Source organism: Microtus pennsylvanicus, chromosome 5 (genome assembly GCF_037038515.1).
Source record: "Microtus pennsylvanicus isolate mMicPen1 chromosome 5, mMicPen1.hap1, whole genome shotgun sequence".
Taxonomy (NCBI): domain Eukaryota; kingdom Metazoa; phylum Chordata; class Mammalia; order Rodentia; family Cricetidae; genus Microtus; species Microtus pennsylvanicus.
In genome coordinates this window covers 89,678,285-89,699,823 of record NC_134583.1, presented here as the reverse complement: position 1 = coordinate 89,699,823, position 21,539 = coordinate 89,678,285, and the positions used below count along the sequence as shown (strand labels likewise).

General features: G+C 55.2%; 2 protein-coding genes across 32 annotated transcripts in view; one reads left to right on the top strand and one right to left on the bottom strand.

The window, feature by feature from the left end:
- The first annotated feature begins 2,386 nt into the window (after nt 1-2,386).
- On the top strand, nt 2,387-8,810 carry Slc22a12 (solute carrier family 22 member 12). Its single transcript, XM_075974963.1, has 10 exons — nt 2,387-2,788; nt 3,915-4,018; nt 4,317-4,471; nt 4,550-4,718; nt 6,248-6,371; nt 6,539-6,654; nt 7,219-7,433; nt 7,848-7,956; nt 8,164-8,367; nt 8,747-8,810. Exons 1-10 carry the CDS (start codon nt 2,387-2,389, stop codon nt 8,808-8,810), a joined length of 1,662 nt encoding a protein of 553 aa, XP_075831078.1.
- Nucleotides 8,811-11,926: 3,116 nt separating this feature from the next.
- Nucleotides 11,927-21,539, bottom strand: part of Nrxn2 (neurexin 2) — a 114,041-nt gene continuing 104,428 nt past the window's right edge. For 17 of the 31 annotated variants that reach the window (XM_075973274.1, XM_075973284.1, XM_075973276.1 and 14 more), the window contains one exon: nt 11,927-13,935. In XM_075973274.1, coding sequence (XP_075829389.1) covers nt 13,049-13,935 — 887 coding nt within the window. In that variant the 3' untranslated portion in view covers nt 11,927-13,048. The remainder of the gene's footprint in view (nt 13,936-21,539) is intronic. The other 14 variants (XM_075973290.1, XM_075973296.1, XM_075973291.1 and 11 more) reach the window with 1 other exon arrangement.

The window sequence follows — 21,539 nt, the reverse complement described above, 5'->3', positions numbered from 1 at the left end:
TCAGCTGGCAGAGTGCTTGCCTAGCATTCTTGAAACCCTGGGTTCAATGCCCAGCAATGCATAAACCAGCAGAGGTGATGTCTGCCTGTAATCTCGGCATTCAGCAGGTGGAGTTAGGCTTGAGACCAACCTGGGCTACACGAGACCTTATTTTGGAAGGAGAACAAGGAAGACTTTGAGAATCATCTTAGATCCGTGTTTGTTCGATCCGTGGATGGCTGGTTCACGCCATTTCCCATTCTCCAGCCTCTTGTTGGACGCTCCTGGAATGGGTTGCCTGTATACCCTGATCCCACTTCCTGTCTTCCAGTCTTCAGTCTTCATGTGACCCCTGCACCTGGCTGGATTTCATCCCACCCTTTGCAGCAATCCCTTGGGACACAGTCATCAGAGAAGTTCACATGACAAGGTCCAGTCCCCAAGTCCTCCCCTGTCTCCAGCATTAATGTCCACCCTGCTTCAGGTACTGGGCTAGATATCATGGCTGACCATTCCTGTCCTCACACCCTCTTGCTGGTATCCGGTTCCACGAGTGGTGAAGGGCTTGATCTCCAACGTTCCTCTTTCTATAAAAGGTCTCTGGCTGGGTGAGCTCAGTTGGCTTATGACTCCACATGTTCCCAAGTCACACCATGGTGCCACCACCTGAAGGGCTCAGGGATATGCTGAGCTCAACCCAGTCAGAGCTGGGGACAGTCACTTCACTCCGACTTTCCCTTCCCCGGGGCTCCTCAACTTTACGACTGACCCCATCACCCACCACCTGACCATAGTTTTTCCTCTTCCACTCCCAGAACTACCTGAACCAAAGCCAGTAGATGCCCACAGGTAAGTGAGCCTGGTGCCCACAGGTAGGTGAGCCTGGTGCCCACAGGTAGGTGAGCCTGATGCCCACAGAGAGGTGAGCCTGGTGTCCACATGTAGGTGAGTCTGGTGCCCACAGGTAGATGAGCCTGGTGCCCACAGGTAGGTGAGCCTGGTGCCCACAGGTAGGTGAGCCTGGTGCCCACAGGTAGGTGAGCCTGGTGCCCACAGGTAGGTGAGCCTGGTACCCACAGGTAGGTGAGCCTGGTACCCACAGGTAGGTGAGCCTGGTGCCCACAGGTAGGTGAGCCTGGTGCCCGCAGGTAGGCGAGCCTGGTGCCCGCAGGTAGGTGAGCCTGGTGCCCGCAGGTAGGTGAGCCTGGTGCCCGCAGGTAGGTGAGCCTGGTGCCCCCAGGTAGGCGAGCCTGGTGCCCCCAGGCTTCTCTCCTGCCTTTCTATTTCTGTTGGCATGGTCACTCCCATGGCTTCCTGGGGGACATTGGCTCCACACATTCCCCTTGGTCGGGTTGTTCTCCACCCAACAGCAGTCAAGCTGAGCTGGAGAGGGCAAGTGCTTGCTGCTCCTCTAGAGGACCAGGGCTCCTGGTGCTTAATGCAGGATTTAGTGCGAGGTTTTGCAGTGTGGTGACAGGTGGAGGGGACAAAGTAGAGGCCAAGGGAGAAATCCTTGGAATTAGTTCAGCTTAGAGACCTGTGAGACTGGGAGCTGAGGAGCCGGGGTGTCAACTGTGAGTCCATCCAGACTGCGAGCCATGTGATGATGGGCAAAAAACTGATCCTAAGACAAGGAGACCTGGGAAGAGACAAAGGTTAGGACACTTGTCTTGAAGGGCCTGCAGTAATGTCAAAAGGGCTTATTGAGGCTCAGTACAGGGAATCAGTGAAGGAGGGCAGGAGCAGTGGCAGCCTCAGGAGACTAGTGAGGTTCATAGATTGGGTGGCATGGGACCCACAAATCCCCAAGTATAGGACACCACTCGAGCTAGGATCATGCCATCCCTGAGACTGCAAAGCCAAGCCCACCCTCTCCTGGCTTAGATCACACCACTGTTATTATGTCCCTGTAAGGAAGGTAGGAGCACTGAGAGCTGACAGGTCCCACACCTGACAGAGGCAGGACCGTGAAGCAGGCGGAGGGAGAAGGCAGGCCTTTCCCTTGCAATGCAGTCACCTGGTTAAACTTTGAAGGAATGGTTACTAAACTCTCTCCTATTAAACGGCTCCCAGTCACACTTTAATTCTGGTCAGAGTGACTTCTGTCTCCTCCCTCCTTGCTTCCCAATTTTTTTTATTCAGGGAACTAGGGTCTGCTGTTTCTCTGTGAGGTCCCCAATGGCCTCCAGATTACAGCCGGGGCATCCAGGTCTCAGGGTGAGCCATTCCTAGTAACAGCGAGCAGGCAGATTCCAGAGTCTTGTTTGCTCTGACTCAGTGGCACAGCTACCCTGACAGGCACCTGAGGAGATGGGTGTGGGCAGAACCGTGGGGGAAGGAGGTTCATCAGACTGACCCTGCTGTCCTGGGCTAGTCTCCGTGAAGTGCTGGCACCCTGGAGAAATCCATGGCGTTTCCTGAACTCCTGGACCGAGTAGGAGGCCTGGGCAGGTTCCAGGTCCTTCAAATCGTGGCTCTGGTGACCCCCATCCTATGGGTCACCAGCCAGAACATGCTGGAGAACTTCTCAGCTGCCGTGCCCCGCCACCGGTGCTGGGTGCCTCTTCTGGACAACAGCACTGCCCAGGCAAGTGTCTCTGGGGACTTTGGGCCCAATGCCCTCCTGACCATCTCCATCCCACCTGGCCCTGCTCTGCAACCCCATCCGTGCCGTCGCTTCCGCCAACCGCAGTGGCAGCTTATGGAGCCCAACACCACAGCCACCAACTGGAGTGACGCAGACACCGAGCCATGTGGGGATGGCTGGGTCTACGACCACAGTACCTTCACGTCCACAATCGTGACCACGGTAACAGCCCTCAGGAGGTCGAACTCACAGTCACAGTTGGCTTGACGCAATTGTTCCAATCTTAGAAAGAATACACCTCCCCAGGCTTTCTCACTGGGGGGCAACCATGACTTACAGGGGACTGGGCAGTAGGAGTCCACCTGCCAGGTTAGACTTAGTTGATCACGCCTGTGACCCCAGTGCTCGGGAGGCAGGAGGGTAATCGTGAGTTTGAGGCCAGCCTGAGCTACACAGTGAGTTATGTCTACACAGACTGGCACCCCTGTTTCTGCATTGCCCAACGGCTTCACCTATAGCCGAGCCTCGGCTGTGACTCCAGGTCACTCAGTCAGAGGAACCTGTTGGCTGTCTCAAGGCTGAGCACTGGCCTCTCCTGAGAGGTGTTGGCGGGCTGGGGAGATAAATCAGCAAACTGCTTGCCTGAAGGCATGAAGACCTGAGTTCAGCTCTCCAGTCCCCATGGAAAAGCTGAGCCTAGTGGTGACATGACTATAATTCCAGCTCTAGAGAGGCAGAAACAGCAGGGCTCCCCGGAGCTTACTAGACAGACAGCCTAGTCTAATCAGTGAGCCTCAGGTTCAGCGAGAGACCGTGTCACAGACATAAGGTAGATAGCTCCAGAGATTGAACTCTGACCTTCGCAAGAACTATGCCATGTACACACATGCACATTCTCTCTCTCTCTCTCTCTCTCTCTCTCTCTCTCTCTCTCTCTCTCTCTCTCTCTCTCTCTCACACACACACACACACACCAAGAAAAGGAGGAAGAGAAAAAGGAAAAGAGGAGGAGTCAGACAGCCCAAGCCAGTGGAGAGTGGCAGCTGCACCAGCAAGCAGGAAGAAGAAAGGACCCTGAGAGAGAGAGAGACTCTGTGTGTGTGTGTGTGTGTGTGTGTGTGCAAGAGGAAGCAAGCCTCCAGGGAAGGTGGAGGGTTCTCAGCAAGAGCCATGGCTCAGGAGAGAGCGGATAAGACTAAAGGGGTCTTGACCCAGTAGTTAGGGTGACAGGATACTCCTTAAGAGACCAAGTTACTAAACATGTGGGTGCCTCGGCTCCCTTCTCCTTTGCCCCTTCTGCCGGGACTGCCCTCCTCTTGATGTCAACTCTGGCCCTCTTTTCCTCCAGTGGGACCTGGTGTGTGATTCCCAGGCCCTGAGACCCATGGCCCAGTCCATCTACCTGGCTGGAATCCTGGTAGGAGCTGCAGTGTGCGGCCACGCCTCCGACAGGTGAGTATGTCCAACTGGTCCCGGCAGGCTCTCCTGAATGGACCTGACAGGTTCGCACCGTTTCTCTCCAAATATTCATTGCTAAAGTCTGCTCTGCCCCACACCAGCCTTTAGCCATTGCTCAGGTGCTGCTGCCAACTCTGCCTTGACCCTCCTCATGCTCACAGCCCTCCCGTGGGTAAAGAATGTGCGTCTGGCCCATGTCTGGCTTTGCGCCTTCCTCATCTCAGGGGGCAACAAGACAGCTCTTCGTGGGTTCTTTGCTGGCCAATGGCATGTCTCCCCATGTGCCCCACAGGTTCGGGCGGAGGAGGGTGCTGACCTGGAGCTATCTTCAGGCAGCTGTGTCCGGCACAACAGCTGCCTTCATCCCCATCTTCCCCCTCTACTGCCTGTTCCGCTTCCTGGTGGCCTTTGCAGTGGCAGGTGTCATGATGAACACAGCCAGTCTCTGTATGTCCCCCAGTTGGGGCTGGGTTGGGAAGGCTGTATGCAGGCCCCAGGATTGACCCCCTTCCTTGCACCTTGCAGTGACGGAGTGGACATCAGCCCAGGCCCGCCCCTTGATGATGACCTTGAATGCCTTGGGCTTCAGCTTTGGGCATATCCTGACAGGCTCTGTGGCCTACGGTGTGCGCAGCTGGAGGATGCTGCAGCTGGCTGTCTCTGCCCCCTTCTTCCTCTACTTTGTATATTCATGGTGGGTGCCCGCAGCCTTCTCCTTGAAAAAGGCTCCACCCACTCTCGTGAGGGCAGTCAATGTGGGAGACTCCCCTTTTTCTGCAGAGGGCTTAGGAGCTCTGGGGGTCAAGACCACCTGGGCTTGAAGGAAGCCACTGGAGCCTGTGATGCTTATCCCAGCTGCCGAAGCCCAGATGCCCCCTGCTCCAGCTCACCCTCAACAAGCCAGGTGCCATCCTCTGTGGCCCAGCAACAAACTGGGGTCACTGTCCATGCTCCCTCCTCAGGGGATCTTGCTAGTCACTCTAGCCCCTTTCATACTCTGCAGACCCCAAACCTCTGCCTCAACTTGCCTCATCCCCACCCCTACTCCCACCCGCACCATCCCCAGTGCCACCTTGACTCCTAACTCCAGCCTCAAGTCTCCAACTACCTGCACGACCCCGCCTCACCCTGACCCCTCCTCACCTCAACCCCTCCTCACCCTGATCCCTCCTCACCCTGACCTCTCCCCACCCCTGACCCCTCCTCACCCCTGCCTCCTCCTACCTAGTTTCCCAGTGGGACTAGAAAGCCTCTCCCCAGTCACTCTCCAGGTCACCCAAGGCCAACAGGTCACTGAGAATCATGTCCTCTACTTGTACTTGGCATTCCCTTCCCTCCCTTGTCCTTCAAATCCCGGGGGGTGGGGATCAGGGTCCTAGTGGACATAAAACAGATGGCTCCTCCCAGCCACTGCTCAAAGGGGGCAGCATGTCCTTCTGGGTGCGGGAGGGGCCTTTGGTGATCAGAGGCCTGGAGGGAGGTGCAATGCTGTGTGGTGCTCACTACCAAAGACTTGGGGGCTGAGCAGTTCAGTACAGCGAGTAAGTGGGCAGGGGACGGGGGCGCTGTGTTTGGTGAGAGAGGGGGTGGCCTGTGCTGGATGCTGAGATGGGGAGAAGCGAGTTGGTGTCCAGCAGCCGTATCCTGACACAGACACAGACAGGGCCAGGAAAGCCAAGCACAATGGGACTGAAGGGTTCAGGGATCGGGGCTCACAGAAGAGCAGACAAAAGGGCTGGGTGATGCTGGAGACACTGGCACCAGCCTGAGCCCTGGGCAGGGAGTGGGGAAGCTGTTGGCAGCAGGAGACGGCAGAAGGAAACAGGTGTGACATGGAAGATGCCACGATGGTGAGGTACCCTGGTAGCCATCGGAGTCCCTTATGGCACTCAGGCCTGGTTCTGGCAAGGCTGAGGAGGGGTCATGTGACAAGGAGGTGGGAAGGAACAAGAAGCCCCTCCCTATCCAGCAGCCTTCTCAGGAACTAGAGAACATGGGGCCCCCAAACTCAGAGAGGAAGGAGACAGGTGGTGATCAAGGTGGCCTGGCTACACACACCACTGCTACCACCTTGTCCTTTATGGCCTCCATTGACCTCAGTTGCCCTGAGATTGGAGTTTACAATTCCCTGAAGCCACTTAGGCAGAGGGGACAGAAGGACAGGGAGGGAAGGTGATACAATAGAGGCCACAATCAGTGCTCCCCCCAACCTGTCCACTTCAGGTGGCTTCCAGAATCAGCACGCTGGCTCCTTACGGTGGGCAAGCTGGACCAGGGCCTGCAGGAACTACAAAGGGTAGCTGCTATAAACAGGAAGAAGGCAGAAGGAGACACACTGACCATAGAGGTAAGTCAGGCTGGGCCTTCCCTCGACCCTGTCCCCTGTCCTTCAGACCCTCTCCCTGCCTTGCACAGGAGCACCCGTGGAGGTCAAGTGAGGGCCCTGGCTCTTGAAGGAGGGTCCCTGGGGGAGGGCGTATGGACACCTGGTGCTAACAACCCCCACTCCCACAGGTCTTGCGGTCAGCCATGCAGGAGGAAGCGAGTGGGGACCAAACTCGTGCCAGGCTAGGCACCCTACTCCACACGCCTGGGCTGCGCCTCCGAACCTTCATCTCCATGCTGTGCTGGTAGATGCCCTTCTACCTGAGACTACTTGCCATGGGGAAGCCTGGTCAGGACAGCGACCAGGCAGCCAGGGATGGGCCACTGGTAGAGACCTTTAGCTCAGGGACCTTGCTATCTATGGTCAGGCTCCCAGTGGAGACAAGCAAGGCCATGTGGGCTGGTGGACAAGGATTGCAGGCCCAGGTACCTATGAAAGATTGAATGGGGAGGAACGGTGACGTTGGGAAAGCTAGAGAGGCAAATCAGACCCGAAGCTGGTCCATCAGACAGGCCAGTCCATCTTGTTTAGAGGCACCCAGCACACACGGCCCATTGCCCCACCAGGCAAAGTTCAAATCCACAGAGACTGTAGGGAAGAACTGTTCCATGGACTCGAGAGCCGATGACATAGCAACCCAAATGGAGTGCCAAGCAGAGAGAGGGGGAAATACCCAGATTCTCTCCTTGGCTACTCCCTGGGTACCACCAGCCCTTCTCTCCCAGTGCCTAAGGTGGGCCTGGACAAGGCCAGTGGGGCAAGCAGAAGAACAGCCACCCCAGGCTGACTCACCGACCCTCACTTCTAGGTTTGCCTTTGGCTTCACCTTCTACGGCCTGGCCCTCAACCTGCAGGCCTTAGGAAGCAATATCTTCCTGCTTCAGGTGCTCGTCGGGGTTGTGGACCTCCCAGTGAAGATAGGCAGCCTGCTGCTGCTCGACCGCCTGGGCCGACGTCTCTGCCAGGCCAGCTCCCTGGTGCTGCCAGGACTCAGCATCCTGGCCAACATACTGGTGCCCCACGGTGAGCTGCAGCTCAGCTGCGGGTGAGGAAGAGGAAGCAAAACTGTGCTGAGGCTCTCCTGCCTCCCCTGGGCGGGTGGGGAGCATGGAAACAGAACAGACGGTGAGGGTCCACAGCAGAGGACACTTAGGAGAGAGGCTGCTGGGGTATGGAGGAGAGTGGCAGGGGGTTGAACAGTGATGGACGTTAGAATGGTGGGGCGGTCAGGAAAGCTAACCCGGAACTCGGTAATAGATTAGGGAGGGAGAGGAAGGGAGGCAAGGAAGACTCCTGGGGTCTGGTTCTGAGGAGCTAGAAGGTGGGGAGGTTGGGGACACTGGAAGGATGACTCAGTGACATTTGGCAGACAAAGGACAGGGAACAGTCGGGGGAATACAGGATGCCAGACTCTGCTGATACCACCACTGTTCACAGAGATGGGGGTCCTTCGTTCGTCCCTGGCTGTGCTGGGGCTGGGGTCCCTGGGGGCTGCCTTCACCTGTGCCACCATCTTGAGCAGTGAACTCTTCCCCACTGTGCTCAGGTGAGGCTGTTATTGGCTCAAGGAAAGAGCATTATAGCTAGAGGGGTCCCCACGAGTTTCCCTTTCACATGGTCTCAGGGCTCCCCAGTTAAGCCTCCACACTACCTGGCCCACTGGGCCTCCCTGGACCTAGTGGAGTTGGGCCTGGTCAAAGGTCAAGGCCCAGGGCAGGAAAAGTGTGACTCATAGGCAAATGTGCCCCCACAGGATGACAGCAGTGGGCCTGGGCCAGGTAGCAGCCCGAGGGGGAGCCATCCTAGGCCCTCTGGTGCCACTGCTCGGTGTCTACGGCCCCTGGCTGCCCCTGTTGGTCTACGGCGTGGTGTCAGTGCTAAGTGGCCTAGCTGCCCTGCTGCTGCCTGAGACCAAAAACTTGCCACTGCCCGATACCATTCAAGACATCCAGAAACAGTGAGTGGAGCAGCCGGAGACCACCTCTTCATTCCCTCCCTCCCCCAGGCTGACAGGTGGACTCTACCCCTCTCCCTTCACCCCACCATGTGGAGGAAGAAATAACCCAGCCACCCTCGCGAGGCTGTAAAAAGAGAGCGTGCTGGCGAGTGAGCTGGCTTTTGTCGGGGAGGGGTCCTGGGGTGTGGTAGGTGTTGCTGGGGCCACTAAAGCCATGGGTGATTGACAAGGCTATCCCCCACCACCCACCCCATCCTGATACGCTCAGTAAGCTCAGACCTGAGCCCCACGCAGGATGTTTAGTCATCAGCATGAACATGGACCAAGGGTCAGGCATCACTCTGCTCCTTAGACACAGTTCCCTCTCTGTCCTGAACAGGTCAGTGAAGAAGGTGACACATGACACAGCAGGCCAGTCCATCCTGAGGTCTACATGGCTGTAGCCTCCTGGAGAATCTGTGATTGGACTGGAGGAGGACCATGATGGCAGCAACAAGACAGGAGAAGCAATGGGCAGAGCTGGCAATGGTGGGTGAAGGCGCTGCCTCCAAGCCGAACCATAAGAATTCCATTCCTGGAACCCACATGGTGGGAGGAAAACTGACTCCACAGAGCTGTCTTCTGACTTCCACACGGACAAAAGTCCCTCCCATCAATGATACACACAAATAAATAATTTATATATAGAGAGAAAACAGGTGAATGAAAAGGAGGAAAAAAACGAGAAAAGGAAGAGGTAGAGAAGGAAGGAGGAAGAGGAGGAGGAAGAGGGAGCAGGACAAAGGGATGGAGGGAAGAGGAGGAAGAAAAGATGGTTCTTCTATCCCTTGCAAACAGCCACGGGGAGCAAAGAGCTCCATTTCCAGGGGTCCCTTCAGAGGGCTGCCTTTCAGGGCCTCCCTCTAACAGATGGGGCAAAGGGCAGTCTGAATGATAGAAGGCTCCCCAAACACTACCGTTAGTTACCCTGACTCCCCCTGAGGCTGCACACCAGAGAGAGGCCAAGACCACAGGACACATCCTCACTGCCCACTACTCCGCCTGCCCCAGGACTCAAAACTGATCATCTTCTTCTTTAGCTCAGCAAGAGCAAAAGGTCTCAGCTTCTGTGTCACGGAGGCCCTTGGTCAGCTGGCCTGGCCTCTCTCCAGCCTCTCCCCACTCCTGTCACATACATGTGACTGCCCGGGTCTTCTTCCTGTTTCCCCATCTAACACTCTCCTAAGCCTTCCAGACCCACCCTGGGGCCTTCCTTTCCAGGGCTCAGGGACAGCTCATGACTCTGGTGTCATTATACCCGTGGTCAGGGCTACACATCGGCCTCTTCCCAGCCTCTAGCAGGTCGGTTCCCTGAGGGTCACTGGTCCTACATCCTCACTCACACAGAGCCTGCTGGAGGGCTGCCATGGAGGAGGGACTGGCTAAAGATAAAATCAAAGGAATGGCAGCTCCTCCTGGAGCTGAGGCTCTGCAGGGGAGGAGAAAGGCCTTCTCACATAGGTTCCCAAGGCTGGCTCTCCTGTGCTCTGAGCCAGGTGCCTGTCGACAGTCCCTTTCACAGTCCACATCAGAGCTCTCTGCATCTTGCCATGTGCTGTCCTTTCTCACAGATGAGAAACAGACTGCCCATAACACACAGCCAGGAGGAGGCAGGATCAGAACATGAGTCCCTTGTCTGTATGTCTCCTGAGCCCTGGTCTGGCCACAGTGCCATCTAGCACAGAGAAAGACAGGAATGCATGCGACAGGACCTCTGTCCCTCTTAGAATCAGCCAAGACTCTGGGTTCTGCTGAGATTGCTCACAGGAGAAGCCACGCAGTGTCCCAGAGACAGTGTGCCGCCCAGGCAGTCAGTAGCTGGCCCAACAGCTGCACCACCTGTGGCACACTTACACGGTCTCTGCATCTACCTGTGTGCTGCTCTCGGGTACCTCAGTAAAAAGGCTGCATCATGCACCCGTGTGCACAAACATGGATGAGAAACAGAAGACAGCCCTTGCCCTACACGCTGGTCCTGCAGGCTTTGCTCCTTGGATGTGGCTCTTGAGTCTCTGAGAAACTAAGTCCTTTGGCCATTTTCCTTCTGTCTCTCTCTCTCTCTCTCTCTCTCTCTCTCTCTCTCTCTCTCTCTCACACACACACACACACACACACACACACACACACACACACACACACACATTCTAGTGATACTCCCCAGACAGAAGGGAGAGGTAATATTTCTGGTTCCACAAGCAGGCAGAGTTGTTCCTCTACCCTCTACCATATACAGAATAGCCACCCCTGATCTACCCAGGGGGCCGAGAATTTTCAGGACAAAGGGTTCTGTCCCTCTGGTGAATGACAGCCTCCCTGCATCTGACGTCACCTGACAAAACGCTGAGGATGAACTCAGGTTGTTGCCCACACCCATCTGGAATATGCCCTTTTTTGATGCCTACTGTGGGGGTCTCTAACCTCAAAGCTGCTGGGATTCCACCAGAAAAGCCGAGAGAACCTTTTGGAAAGGTAAACTGAGTCATTAGCGACATCCAAAACTCTTTCTTTAGAAAACCAAGCCCTTGAGTGACAGGTCTTGGCCTGGTGCTGAGAGGCAGATGGAGTCCCAGTTACATGGCAACCAGCACTAACGAAGCCATCCTTTCAACCCCTAGAATACATCATCCTCAGTCAGGGTCACTATAACAATCGCTCCAGTAAGAGCAAGGCCACTCCTTCCCTTCTTGTCACAAAGGCCCTCCTGCTGTCTGTTTTCTGTAGCTAACAGTGAGGTGAAGAACAGGAGTCTAAATCTGGGCTTTGAGCAGAGAACAGTAGTAACACATCGCCCCGGGGGTGAGGCATGACCAGCTGGGGACAGGACACCCTGGCATTACTGCCCCATGTCCAAGCCTCCCTAGACAGGTGAGTCAGTGTGATCATCCCAGGCTCCCAGACCTGCCACACAGAGAACGAGCAGAGCAGGAAGCCAGTAGGTCCAAGGGGCCAAGCTCACAGAGACTCACCTGGACTCAGGAGCTGGAGGTGGCATACACGCTACAAGTGGGAAGCAGAGCCAGGCAAAGTCAACAGCACCGAGAAACGAGCTAGCCACTGCCACCCTGGCCACCAGAAGAGACTGTACCCCGTGAGTGGCTGCTACATACCTACCATCTGAGAAGCCAAGGTCATAGAACCCCACACACAAGCCCCAGGTGTCCCCCACCTCAGCCCAGCAGGGACTTAAATGTGAGACACAGAACAGCTGTCCAATAGCCCGATGTTGTGTTCAACTCGAAAGTCTGGGAAACGGTGCCAGCGAAATGGCTCAGTGACTGTGCGGTGGGCAAAGCCACTTGTCACCAAGCCTGAAACCTGAATCCATCTTCAGGACCCATGGAGTGGAAGCAGAGAACTGCTTCCTGTAAGATGTCCTCTAAGGGCTTACACATCTTCTCACACTAAACACATAAATATTTAGAGAAAACTTACCGACAGTCAGGTGCACCCACTGAGGCCCTGACCAGGCCCAGACCCAGGACCTAACAGCACACACCCCAGAACAAACTACACAGGACTGTTGGAATTTGGAAAGTTTTTGTTTTCTTTTTCCCACACATTTCCGGGTTTGGGGTGTTTTCCAAGACTCAGACACATTTGTTAACAAAGAGAAAAAAAACTGGGGGAGCAGGGAGCCCATGGGCGGAGAAGTGACCCCAGCCATCCGCAGACACAGCCTCGCTCCCTCCCTTCCCTACACCTGCAGCTAGCCGATGCTACAGACCGCAGCTCTGGTACCTCGATTATTTGTTTTTTAATATATATCTGCATTTGCCTTTCCCCTCCCCCCGCCCCCCACCCCGCTCCTCCAGCGGCTTCCCAGAAATGCACGTTGCCCGGCAGCGACAGCGACACACACAACAGGCCTTGGCCAGGCCCAAGCCCTATGCCTGGGTGACTTCAGGCAGGAGCTTCTCCTTTTGAGGGGACTTGGGGCACTAGGAGAATGAACCCCACTGCCCGGACCCAGCCACCCAAGTTGGGCCGCTCTGGCCCCACCCTCCCACCCTCCTTCTCCCAGCGTCTCTGGAAACCCAATGGGAGGGAAGCAGAGAAAACTAAAGATTTAAAAAAAAAAAAAAAGAAGAAGAAGAAAGAAGAAAGAAAAAAAGAAAAGAAAAAGGATTTTAAAAAAAGAAAAAGAAAGAAGGAGAGGGTGAGAAGGAGGGTAGGGACAAGAGACACAGCAAGCCTGAACCAGGACAGAAGGGCTGGGAAGGAGAAGGAAGGCCAGAGGAACAGGGAGGAAGGAAAAAATCCGAGAGAAATAAACAAACGGCGCAGTGGACACTTTACAAAAACCCCAGCCTTCCTTCCCGCCCAGCCCCACCAAAATAAAACTACCCCCCTTAAAAAAATAAATCAACCCAGGGCTGTGAGCACGTGCCCTGCCTTGACGGCGCAGAGCTGAGAAGGACAGCCAGCCCCAGAGATGAAGTGCGGCGCCGTGGGCAGCGGGAGGGAAGGGGATGAGCACACAGTTATATTCCTTTTCTTTTTTGCGTTTCCTCTTCGTGGGAGAAGCCTGAGGCAGCCAGGGAGAGGGTCTCCAGGTCCCCCTGCAGGGAGAGGGCCGCACCCTCCTCCCGGGCCCTCCCGGGAAGAGCAGTTGGCAGTGGGGCGCGGTGCCTGGACTGGGTGCTCAGACGTAATACTCCTTGTCTTTGTTCTTCTTGGCCTTGCTGGGCGTCTTGGGGGCAGCAGGGGCCTTCTCCTTCACCACCGCCCCATTGCTCTGGGCCGAGTTACTGATGTAATTCCGACTCTGGTCCACTTGGTAGGAGCCCTCGTCCCGGTTGCGGTACTTGTACATGGCATAGAGAAGGATGAGGATGCAGAGCGCCGCCGCCGCCACGATGCCCACCACCATGCCCGTGGTGCTGCTGGATTCGCGGATCACCTCCACCGCGCCCGGGGGGCCGCGTTCTCCCGGCCCCGTAGGGTTGGCTGTGGGCAAACGGGGGAAACCGGGGGCTGAGGTCACGCCAGGGCGCAGGGGAGGCGGTCGCCTCGGCTCGAAGGCCGTGGGGACCCCGGGCCCCAGGGGTGGGTTCTCCAGCAGTGGCTGCAGCGGGTCTCGGTGGTTCATTTTGCCCGCAGGCAGGTTGGGGGCTGGGGCGGAGGGCGCAAGTAGCACCCCGGGGGCGCCCGTGGCCCCATCTGTCCTGAGGTTGGGTCGGGGCACAGGCTTGCGGGGCGACAGGAGGGTGGTGCGGTCCGTGACCAAGGGGAAAGTGGTGTAAAAGTCCTCGTCGTCCGTGGGGGGGAGGCTGGAATCAAAGACCTCCCCAGAGGCGAAGCCCGAGGCCTCCACGGGCTCCTCGCAGTCGCTGTCGTCGCGCTCAGCCTGGCACGGGCCCCCCGAGGACGGGCGGCGCGCGGCGGGCGGGGGCAGGGTGTCTTGAGTGGCACCCATGCCCGTGAGAAAGGGGTAGAAGGTGGGGGGCGGGGGCACGAAGGGGGACCGGGTGGCCACGGGAGGGGGGTCTAAGGAGTCCTCCGTGATAATGGGCAATATTAACTCTCCTCCTAGAAGAAGAAAGAGAAGAGAGAAGACAGGGCGTCAGCGAGGGCCGGGGCGCGGGCGGCCGGCACAGAGAGAGAAACAACAGCCTCACACCCAAATCGGTTCAATCGGCTTTGGCGGAGACTAGCGCGGGCCGGGCCCGCCCGCCAGCCGGCCAGCGCCTGCGCTTTAAGCGGGCTGCGGCTCGGATGCCCTGGGCACCCCACGCGCGGGCTCTGTGACTCTGGGTTTTTTGGTCTTTTTGTTTCGTCTTAAGAAACCAAACGGAACAGAAAGGAAAGGAAATTGAAAAGAAACGTAATTTTCTTTTCTACTGGTTTAAGGCTTTAAAAACATACAACAGCAGCATTTAAACAAACCTAACAACAATATCTTTTAGGGTTTTTTTCTATATATTTCTTTTTGCTTTTTTTTTGCTTTTGTTTTTAAAAAAGAAGATAGCATACCACGGAATTCAGGCAACTTACATCAACAAATAGGCCGTGTGATTTTAGCATGAAGAAAAAAATTACAAACAGAGCTGTGTAAGCGGGTTCTCCCGAAAAAAAATAAGAAAAAACAACTTTTCCGTACAACGTTTTCTGTCTATCTGTTTGGCATCTCCCTCCCTGATTTACTCCCTGGACAGCCTGCTTCCTCCAGAAAACTCGCTCTCCTCCCTCTCTCGAGCCCTCTTCCCCCTCACTAAACACAAGGCTGAACTCGCACAGTGCAGGCTAGGGCAGGGGAAGTGTCATCGTGGGAGAAGGAAGGGTCAGTAGAGAGGGCATGGCAAGGAGGGAAGGTGGCAGGCCTATGTGGGTGTGAGTTCTTGGGGAGGGGGCTGGCCATGGGCAGGGCCTTGGAGCTAATTTCCGTGGGCTATAGGAGAGGAGACTGAACGGGAATGCAGTGTGGGACAGTAGGCAGGGAGGATCAGGCACAATGAAGCTGGGGGTTGTTCCATCGGGCTCTGGGAGGTGGTGAGTTCAGAAGAAACATGGAGGTGGGGAGGACTGGGGGGGGCATCACATGACGTCTGAGCTAAACCTAATGCTCCACTTTCTTCACCCTCCACCTCTGACCCCCACTGACTTCCCCCCACCCCCTCCCCAGAACCCCCATGGACCGCCAGAACCTGGCCAGGTTATGACTGCCTCTGGCCCTCTTATTATTATTAAAACAATAATGAAACAACGGAAAGAAGAAGAAAGCAAAAAAATAAAAGAAAATACATACACAGCCATCTGGGAGGGGCAAGCTGGCTAAAATAGGGCCCAGGGTAACTAGTGGGGAAGGTCTGGTGCTGGGGTGTCGGTAAGTCTTCCCTTTAAGTCTGAAAACTCGAGTACCCTGGACAGAAACTGCAATTCCCATCAGCTCCCCACGGGTGGGAACTATAGCTTCCACTAGCCCTTTAGGGGCATAAACTACAACTCCCATCCGTCTCTGGGTCAATAACTACAACTCCCATCAGCCTCCTGCACCTCTTCACTAACCAAAGTGCTGCAAGCTTCTGACCTCTGGTAGATAGAAGCTGGGTCAGCGCTAGGCTGGAAGGAGGGCTCAAACTCTGGCTTTGAAGATTGCCTCCGGGCTTCTCGGGAATGGAGTTGAAGATTTCCTCTCTGGCTTTACCTCTGGCTCAACCTACACCCCATCCCTACCTGAGCACTTCACTTGGTGTCTGCACCCACAATCCTCCACCCTCTGAGGTAATCTTCCCAGGGCTTCCACTAGCAGATCCTGCGGCCAGGCCAAGCCTCACATCCAGAGATGTCTCTGCTCTGCCTACCCCAGCCTTCAGGACAGCTCCACTTCTCATTCCCTCTGCTGGCCCTTCCCACCAGCAGCTCCATCAATCTCACAGAGGCCACAGCCAAACCGTGTCACCTAAGCAGAACGCTTGCCCAGCTTCCCAAGCTGCACTTCCCATCAGGCTCCTCGCAGCTCGAAGTTCAAAGCTCCAGAGCTCCTAGGCCTCCACAGACTTAGCCATAATGAAATGTGGAACCAGGAGAATGCTGCGAGCAGCCGGACTGTCCAGCTCCGCTGATGGAAGCCAGGACCTCATGCATGCCAGTAAAGGACTCTGGCTCTACCACTAAGTCACCCCAGCCCTCAACCCCAGCTTCTAGTGAATGGGGACACCGAGGCCTGGAGAGAGTGGAGCCTTCAAGTATGAACAAATTAGCCGGTCCCTTCTGTGACTTCCAGGGCCAGGAAGGGGACCACAAAAGCCTGGACCATCACTCCCACACCTCCAAGGGCTGGCAAGGTTGCTCACCTGAGAACCCAGCCCAAAGGCTACATGAGCGTCAACTGAATTCCTGTGTAACTATAGACAAGTCCCACCCCCACTGGGCCCCAGTCCACATTTAGAAAGCTAGAATATTGCCATGCATGGTGGCACGTGCTTGTGATTCCGGCACTCTGGAGGTGGAGGTAGGAAGATCGGGAGTTCAAGGTCATCTTCAAGAACGTGGCAAGTTCTGGGCAGCCAGGTCCAGGAAAAGCCTAGCAATGCATCATTCCCATCCACTGGTCTGGCTCCTACCTCTATCAGCTCTGCCTTCTACCTTTTCCATTGTAGTCTGAGCCACTAGGGGTTGGGGGAATTCCGGGTCAAAACTAACCCTGACCTGGCTTATGAACCTCAACCAGCTGGCCATCACTGGAGACCCAGTGAAATGTCAGTCATGTGCGAGGGACATGTCCTTCCCTAAAGCGCTGATCATCAGACCGATCAAGGCCTGGCCCGATGGGTCCTTGCAATCTATGCGGGAACTTAGTGCAACCCTCCATTCCCTTGTTCCTCCCATTCCCAGCATCTGCATCCCTGCACAAGGGCAAATTCAGTGCACAGGAAAGCTCCTGGCCCTTCAAGTAGTGACGTCATGGGCCTGATCACAGCAGGTTCTCCTCCCTATGTGAATCCTCAGCTCATCCAGGCCCTCTCTGCTCACACTACCTGCTGTCTCCCGACCTTTGCCTTCTATTAGAACAGGCTCCCCTATGGATAGCTCACACATGCTCAGAATCCAGCCTGTGCCTCGTCTTCCAGGCTGACTCCTAGACGGCCACTGCTCCTGGAGGCTCAGGTTTGACTTCTGCCAGGGAAGGCCCAAAGGCCTGGGTCCCATCTGTCAATCTCACTAGCAGCCAGGAGCAGGCCTGGCATGGAGCTGAGGTCCTTCTGCTCTTCGAGGGGAAGTGAATGACCAGTCCCTTGGCAGTTCCTCTGAGATGAACCGGGTACGTGGGAAGCAGGGAGTGCCTTTTATGTGCTGAGCTGAGCTTTACACACAACCTCCTGCTCCGCCATCTTGGGCAACAGGCACAGCTAAGAGCTAGGCATGCTGCTGCTTCCTCTCTGCCCTCAGCTTGGTTTCCTCCCCCAGGCCTGGCCTTCCACCTTTCCCATCTGAGACTGAGTTACCTTAGGAACTCCAGGGTCAAACCTTTCCCTACATGGCTTCTAATCCCCAACGGACTGGCCATTGCTAGGGACACAGGGAAGGGTCATTACTCCTCCCTAGAGGGCAGCTCATTAGAATGGCCAGGACACAGATCTTGGCTCTTTACCAACCTGTCGCCTCCTACTGGATGAGGGCCTAGACCACACATCTCCTGCCCAGCCTGTGGCCCTTCAACAACCACTTACCCCCAACTCACTAGTCCTTGGGTGGGACACATGGGCTTTCTAGATCTACCTCCTCCAGGCCCCACGGCCTCCCTTGGCTCAGTCTCCGTTCCCTTGGGACTCTCCCAGCTTTTCTCTCCCCGTGGTTTGTGGCCGTATCTCCCATGATTCTACCAGTGCTCTTAGCACAGCAGCGTCTTTCTCCGACACGACTTCCCCTGTGTGCACGGTACCATCACACGAACCTTCTCCAAAGCAACAGGCTTTCCCACATCGCCCTCACAAAACCTGACCAGATTATGAGGCACTGGAGTCAATGTATGGGCTTCCCTGGGGCACTGGTCCCAGAGAGATCAAGAAAGCTCACCCTGGGGAGGAATCAAGGTCTGAGCGAGGGAGGATGCCTCAGAGGCTTCTCACCAGGATGGTCCCACTGCTGGCCCTCCACTGAGCTTTTGAGCAAGAGCAACACTCGGGGTGACTCATGATGCTGTGCTCAGCCCTGCATCACTGGGAGACTGTGGCCCCTGAAGCCTCAGACTGACATGGACGGCAGGCAGCCTCTCTCACTTCTGGCAGCTGCAGTAGTGCATGCTTACCAGAGCTGCAACCCACTGGCCCTCTGTTCTTCTTATCCCAAGGAAATGGAATTTCGACGCGCATTGAGCCCACTTGCTAGAGAATTCCGTTCTGATGGGACGCCAGCAGCCATTCCCAAGCAGCTCTTCTGTCTCAACGCTCCCCTTTACAGTCTCTTACACAAAGTAAGCCGAGGCCTTTCAGCCTTCAAGACACAGGAGCCTGAATGAGAACTCTAGCCATAAAGCTCTGTGCAGTGGCCCATACCTGTTAATTCCATTACTCGGGAAGCTGAGGCAGGAGGATCACCATGAGTCCATGAGTTTGAGGCCAGCCTGGGCTACAATGTGGAATATTGTCTAAAAAAAATCTACCTGTGAACCCCAATTTCTATCCAATCAAGATATGTCTACCCCCACAGAAGAATCTGGATCTGAGGTTCAGGATGCCCCAGGCTAAGTCTTCTGGTGGCTGAGACCCCATCTACCAGTGCTGAGGGCCCTTCCAAAACTATGAGGGGCAAGGTCAGCATTTCAGTGGATTAGAAGAAAAGGCAGCCCCCCCCTACACATAGACACAGCTCTGTAGGTCCATATCTTGGCAAGACACATGGCCACTCTCCTCTGGGTGGACACAGCCCACATCAGGGCCCAGGATACACTGCCAAGCAAGCAGAGCACTGGCTAGATTCCGTCCCTACTCACCTGTTTAGCAGAGAAGTATGCCACTGTGGGCTGTAGCCTGAAGGATGATATCCCTCCGCACCTGCAACGCCAGCATGGCAAGGGCGGGGCCAGAGTGGCTTCAGGGTCAGAGAGCACGAGCCACTCAACGGGAGGGTATGTGAGCATGTATGCGAACAAACACTCTCAGATGCATACCCCCTACGAAGATGCGCGTGCGTTTCTACATCCACGAGCATAAACTCCTAAGCACATCAACCTTCATGGATCGGAGACACCCGTGTGTGTGTCAGTGCGTGTGAGCAGACATGTCCATGTGAATGGATCTCTACGTCTGCTGCCTGCGAGCCTGAGGCATGGGTTTTGTGTACACACCATGTAGATGTGTCTCTCAGAATATGCAAGCAAAACGCCGTGGCTCTGAGCACAAGCAGTTTATTACCCCATAAAATAAATATATTCCTTCTGAACCTTGACATCTAGACTACATTTCCCAGCATCCCTAACTACTGGGAATGGCCCAATTGCTAAGTATTAGTTCTTTGTCCCTAACAGTCTTTGGTGTTCCATCCTCCACACTAGGTGCCACAGATGGAGGGAATGTGGGTTCCTGCTGTGCCTTCTGGGCCGAGCCCAGGGAGGGTAGTCCTGTGTGAGAAAGTTCTCTTGCATTAACCACTAAGGTTCAGGGCTTATCTATTATAGGAACAAATATTTCCTTATAGACAGACTTTGGCCCTCGAAATGAATGTCATGGTAACAAAATGCCATGGCATTCAAGTGACAGTTCAGGGAAAGGATAGGAGGCAGGAAAGATAAAACCCGCATGCCACTGTGGCAGATTTGGTACAAACATTGCTGTACCAACTTACCAGGCTGAGGTGCTAAGGGAAAGTATGAGGGCAGGGCCCAGGATTGCCAGCTCTAACGTTCCTCTTCTGGCAACAAGGTACCACATCAACTTAAACAAGAATTGGCTATCCTGCAGGCTTGGAGGGAAGGAAGATGCCAGTCTCGACATGTGACTCCTGCAGAGGTCGGAAGAGCCATTGCTCCCAGTCCCACACAGGAGTAAAGACGGAAAGGGGCTCGGGGGCCGATGAGAGAGACCTTCTCAAGGAGTGAGGGTCTTTTCTGCCCAGTGTAGGAGTGGTCGCCCCACCTACCATTTAAAGTGTCCTCAAGACAGTCATGGCACTATGACGAAGGTAGGAGCAGAGAAACAAGAGAAGACATGGGGGTGGATAGAGATTAGGGCTGTGGTGTGGCTGCCGTGACTAAGCCTCGAAGCCACCAGAGATGCGCAAACTAGTGTGGGATGTCTGCACTTACACACAGCCAAGGAGAACATCTCTCCCCAAACCCGTGAAAGGCCATGGAGGATAAGGATGGGGACATTCTGCCTGGCAGAGCAGCAGCAGAAAGCCTGCTGGCCCAGCAAAGCATGGGTTTCCTCTCCTGTGCTAAGGCATGTGTGCTGTGTGCATGAATACGACCCTGACACCACCATGTGCTGCCCAGCTTTCATTAGTCTTACCTCCTTTTGGAGGTGGCAGTGGGCAAGGTCCTGCTATATACTCCAAGTTGACCTTGAATTTACAATCCTGTTACCTCCACTCCCCAAGTGCTAAAACTACAGGTGCTCCCCATGACACCCAACCTCTTTTCTTTTGTGAATGAGCTTGTGTTGTAGGGGCTACCTCTGCAGAACCATTGTACTTTAGGGGTGTGTTGGAAGAAGTGAGATAAATATTCACTTCAGTTCATAGTCTAGAGACCAGAGGAGGCAGGTCTGGGTGGATCAGAGAAAGCCACCATCCCCTACGAACAACCTCTTGGCATAAGACTTTTGTCATTCTTGGAGTGGGAGTGGAGGACATTCTGAGACATGAAATAGATTCTTGGTGACCAAACAGGCTAGATTTAGGCGAAACATTCTCTAGCTGGTCCTCAAACTTGTATGTGCTTCTACATAGGAGCACAATAAGGTGGTGGCTTCTGGGTCATCTCAGAAGCTCAGCGATGGCTCCAGGACTGAGCTACAGGTTTGGAACACAATGTGGGTGGGAAGAGCCTCTCCCGGGCCCAGCCCATGGAAACCTCCCGCTTCTGACCCCTTACTCATTCCTGCACCTTGAGAAGCCATGAGTTAAAGATGACACAGACACAAGATGGAAGGAGATGGGGCCCTGAGTCATTACTAGAACAGCTCCCATCAGTCAGAAGCATTGTTCATAACTCACGGGAAAGAGACTGCAGGTCTCTGTTAAACCTCAGTGGTGGTGGAGTATCCATTATACCAACTAGTGCCACTCTGGAAGCTCCTGGGAATCCGGACACGTGCTTCTGTGTGCCTGTGGGGTGAGGCCTGCATATGCCCCTGAGGGTCTCGTTCCTGGGTGGGTGGCACTAAGGAGGGGTGTGTGTAGGGTAAAGGCATGGCACTGGTGTTCTTCTGGCACATGTGAACCTGTACACATAGGAAAGTCTGTTTCCACTCTCCTAGGCGCATGCCCCTAAGCGCATGTGCATGTCTATAAAACTGGGTGACCCTGGGCATGTAGGTGTGTCCTTGTGCGTCTGGATGGCTGTGTACACACCCCTGGGAAAGAACATACAGCAGACACTGAGTCTGAGTGTGCAGATGCCATACAGGTCTGCAAATAAGTGTGTGCTCATCTGTGTGCCGCTATAGGCGCATCACTGAGCAGATACACCTGTG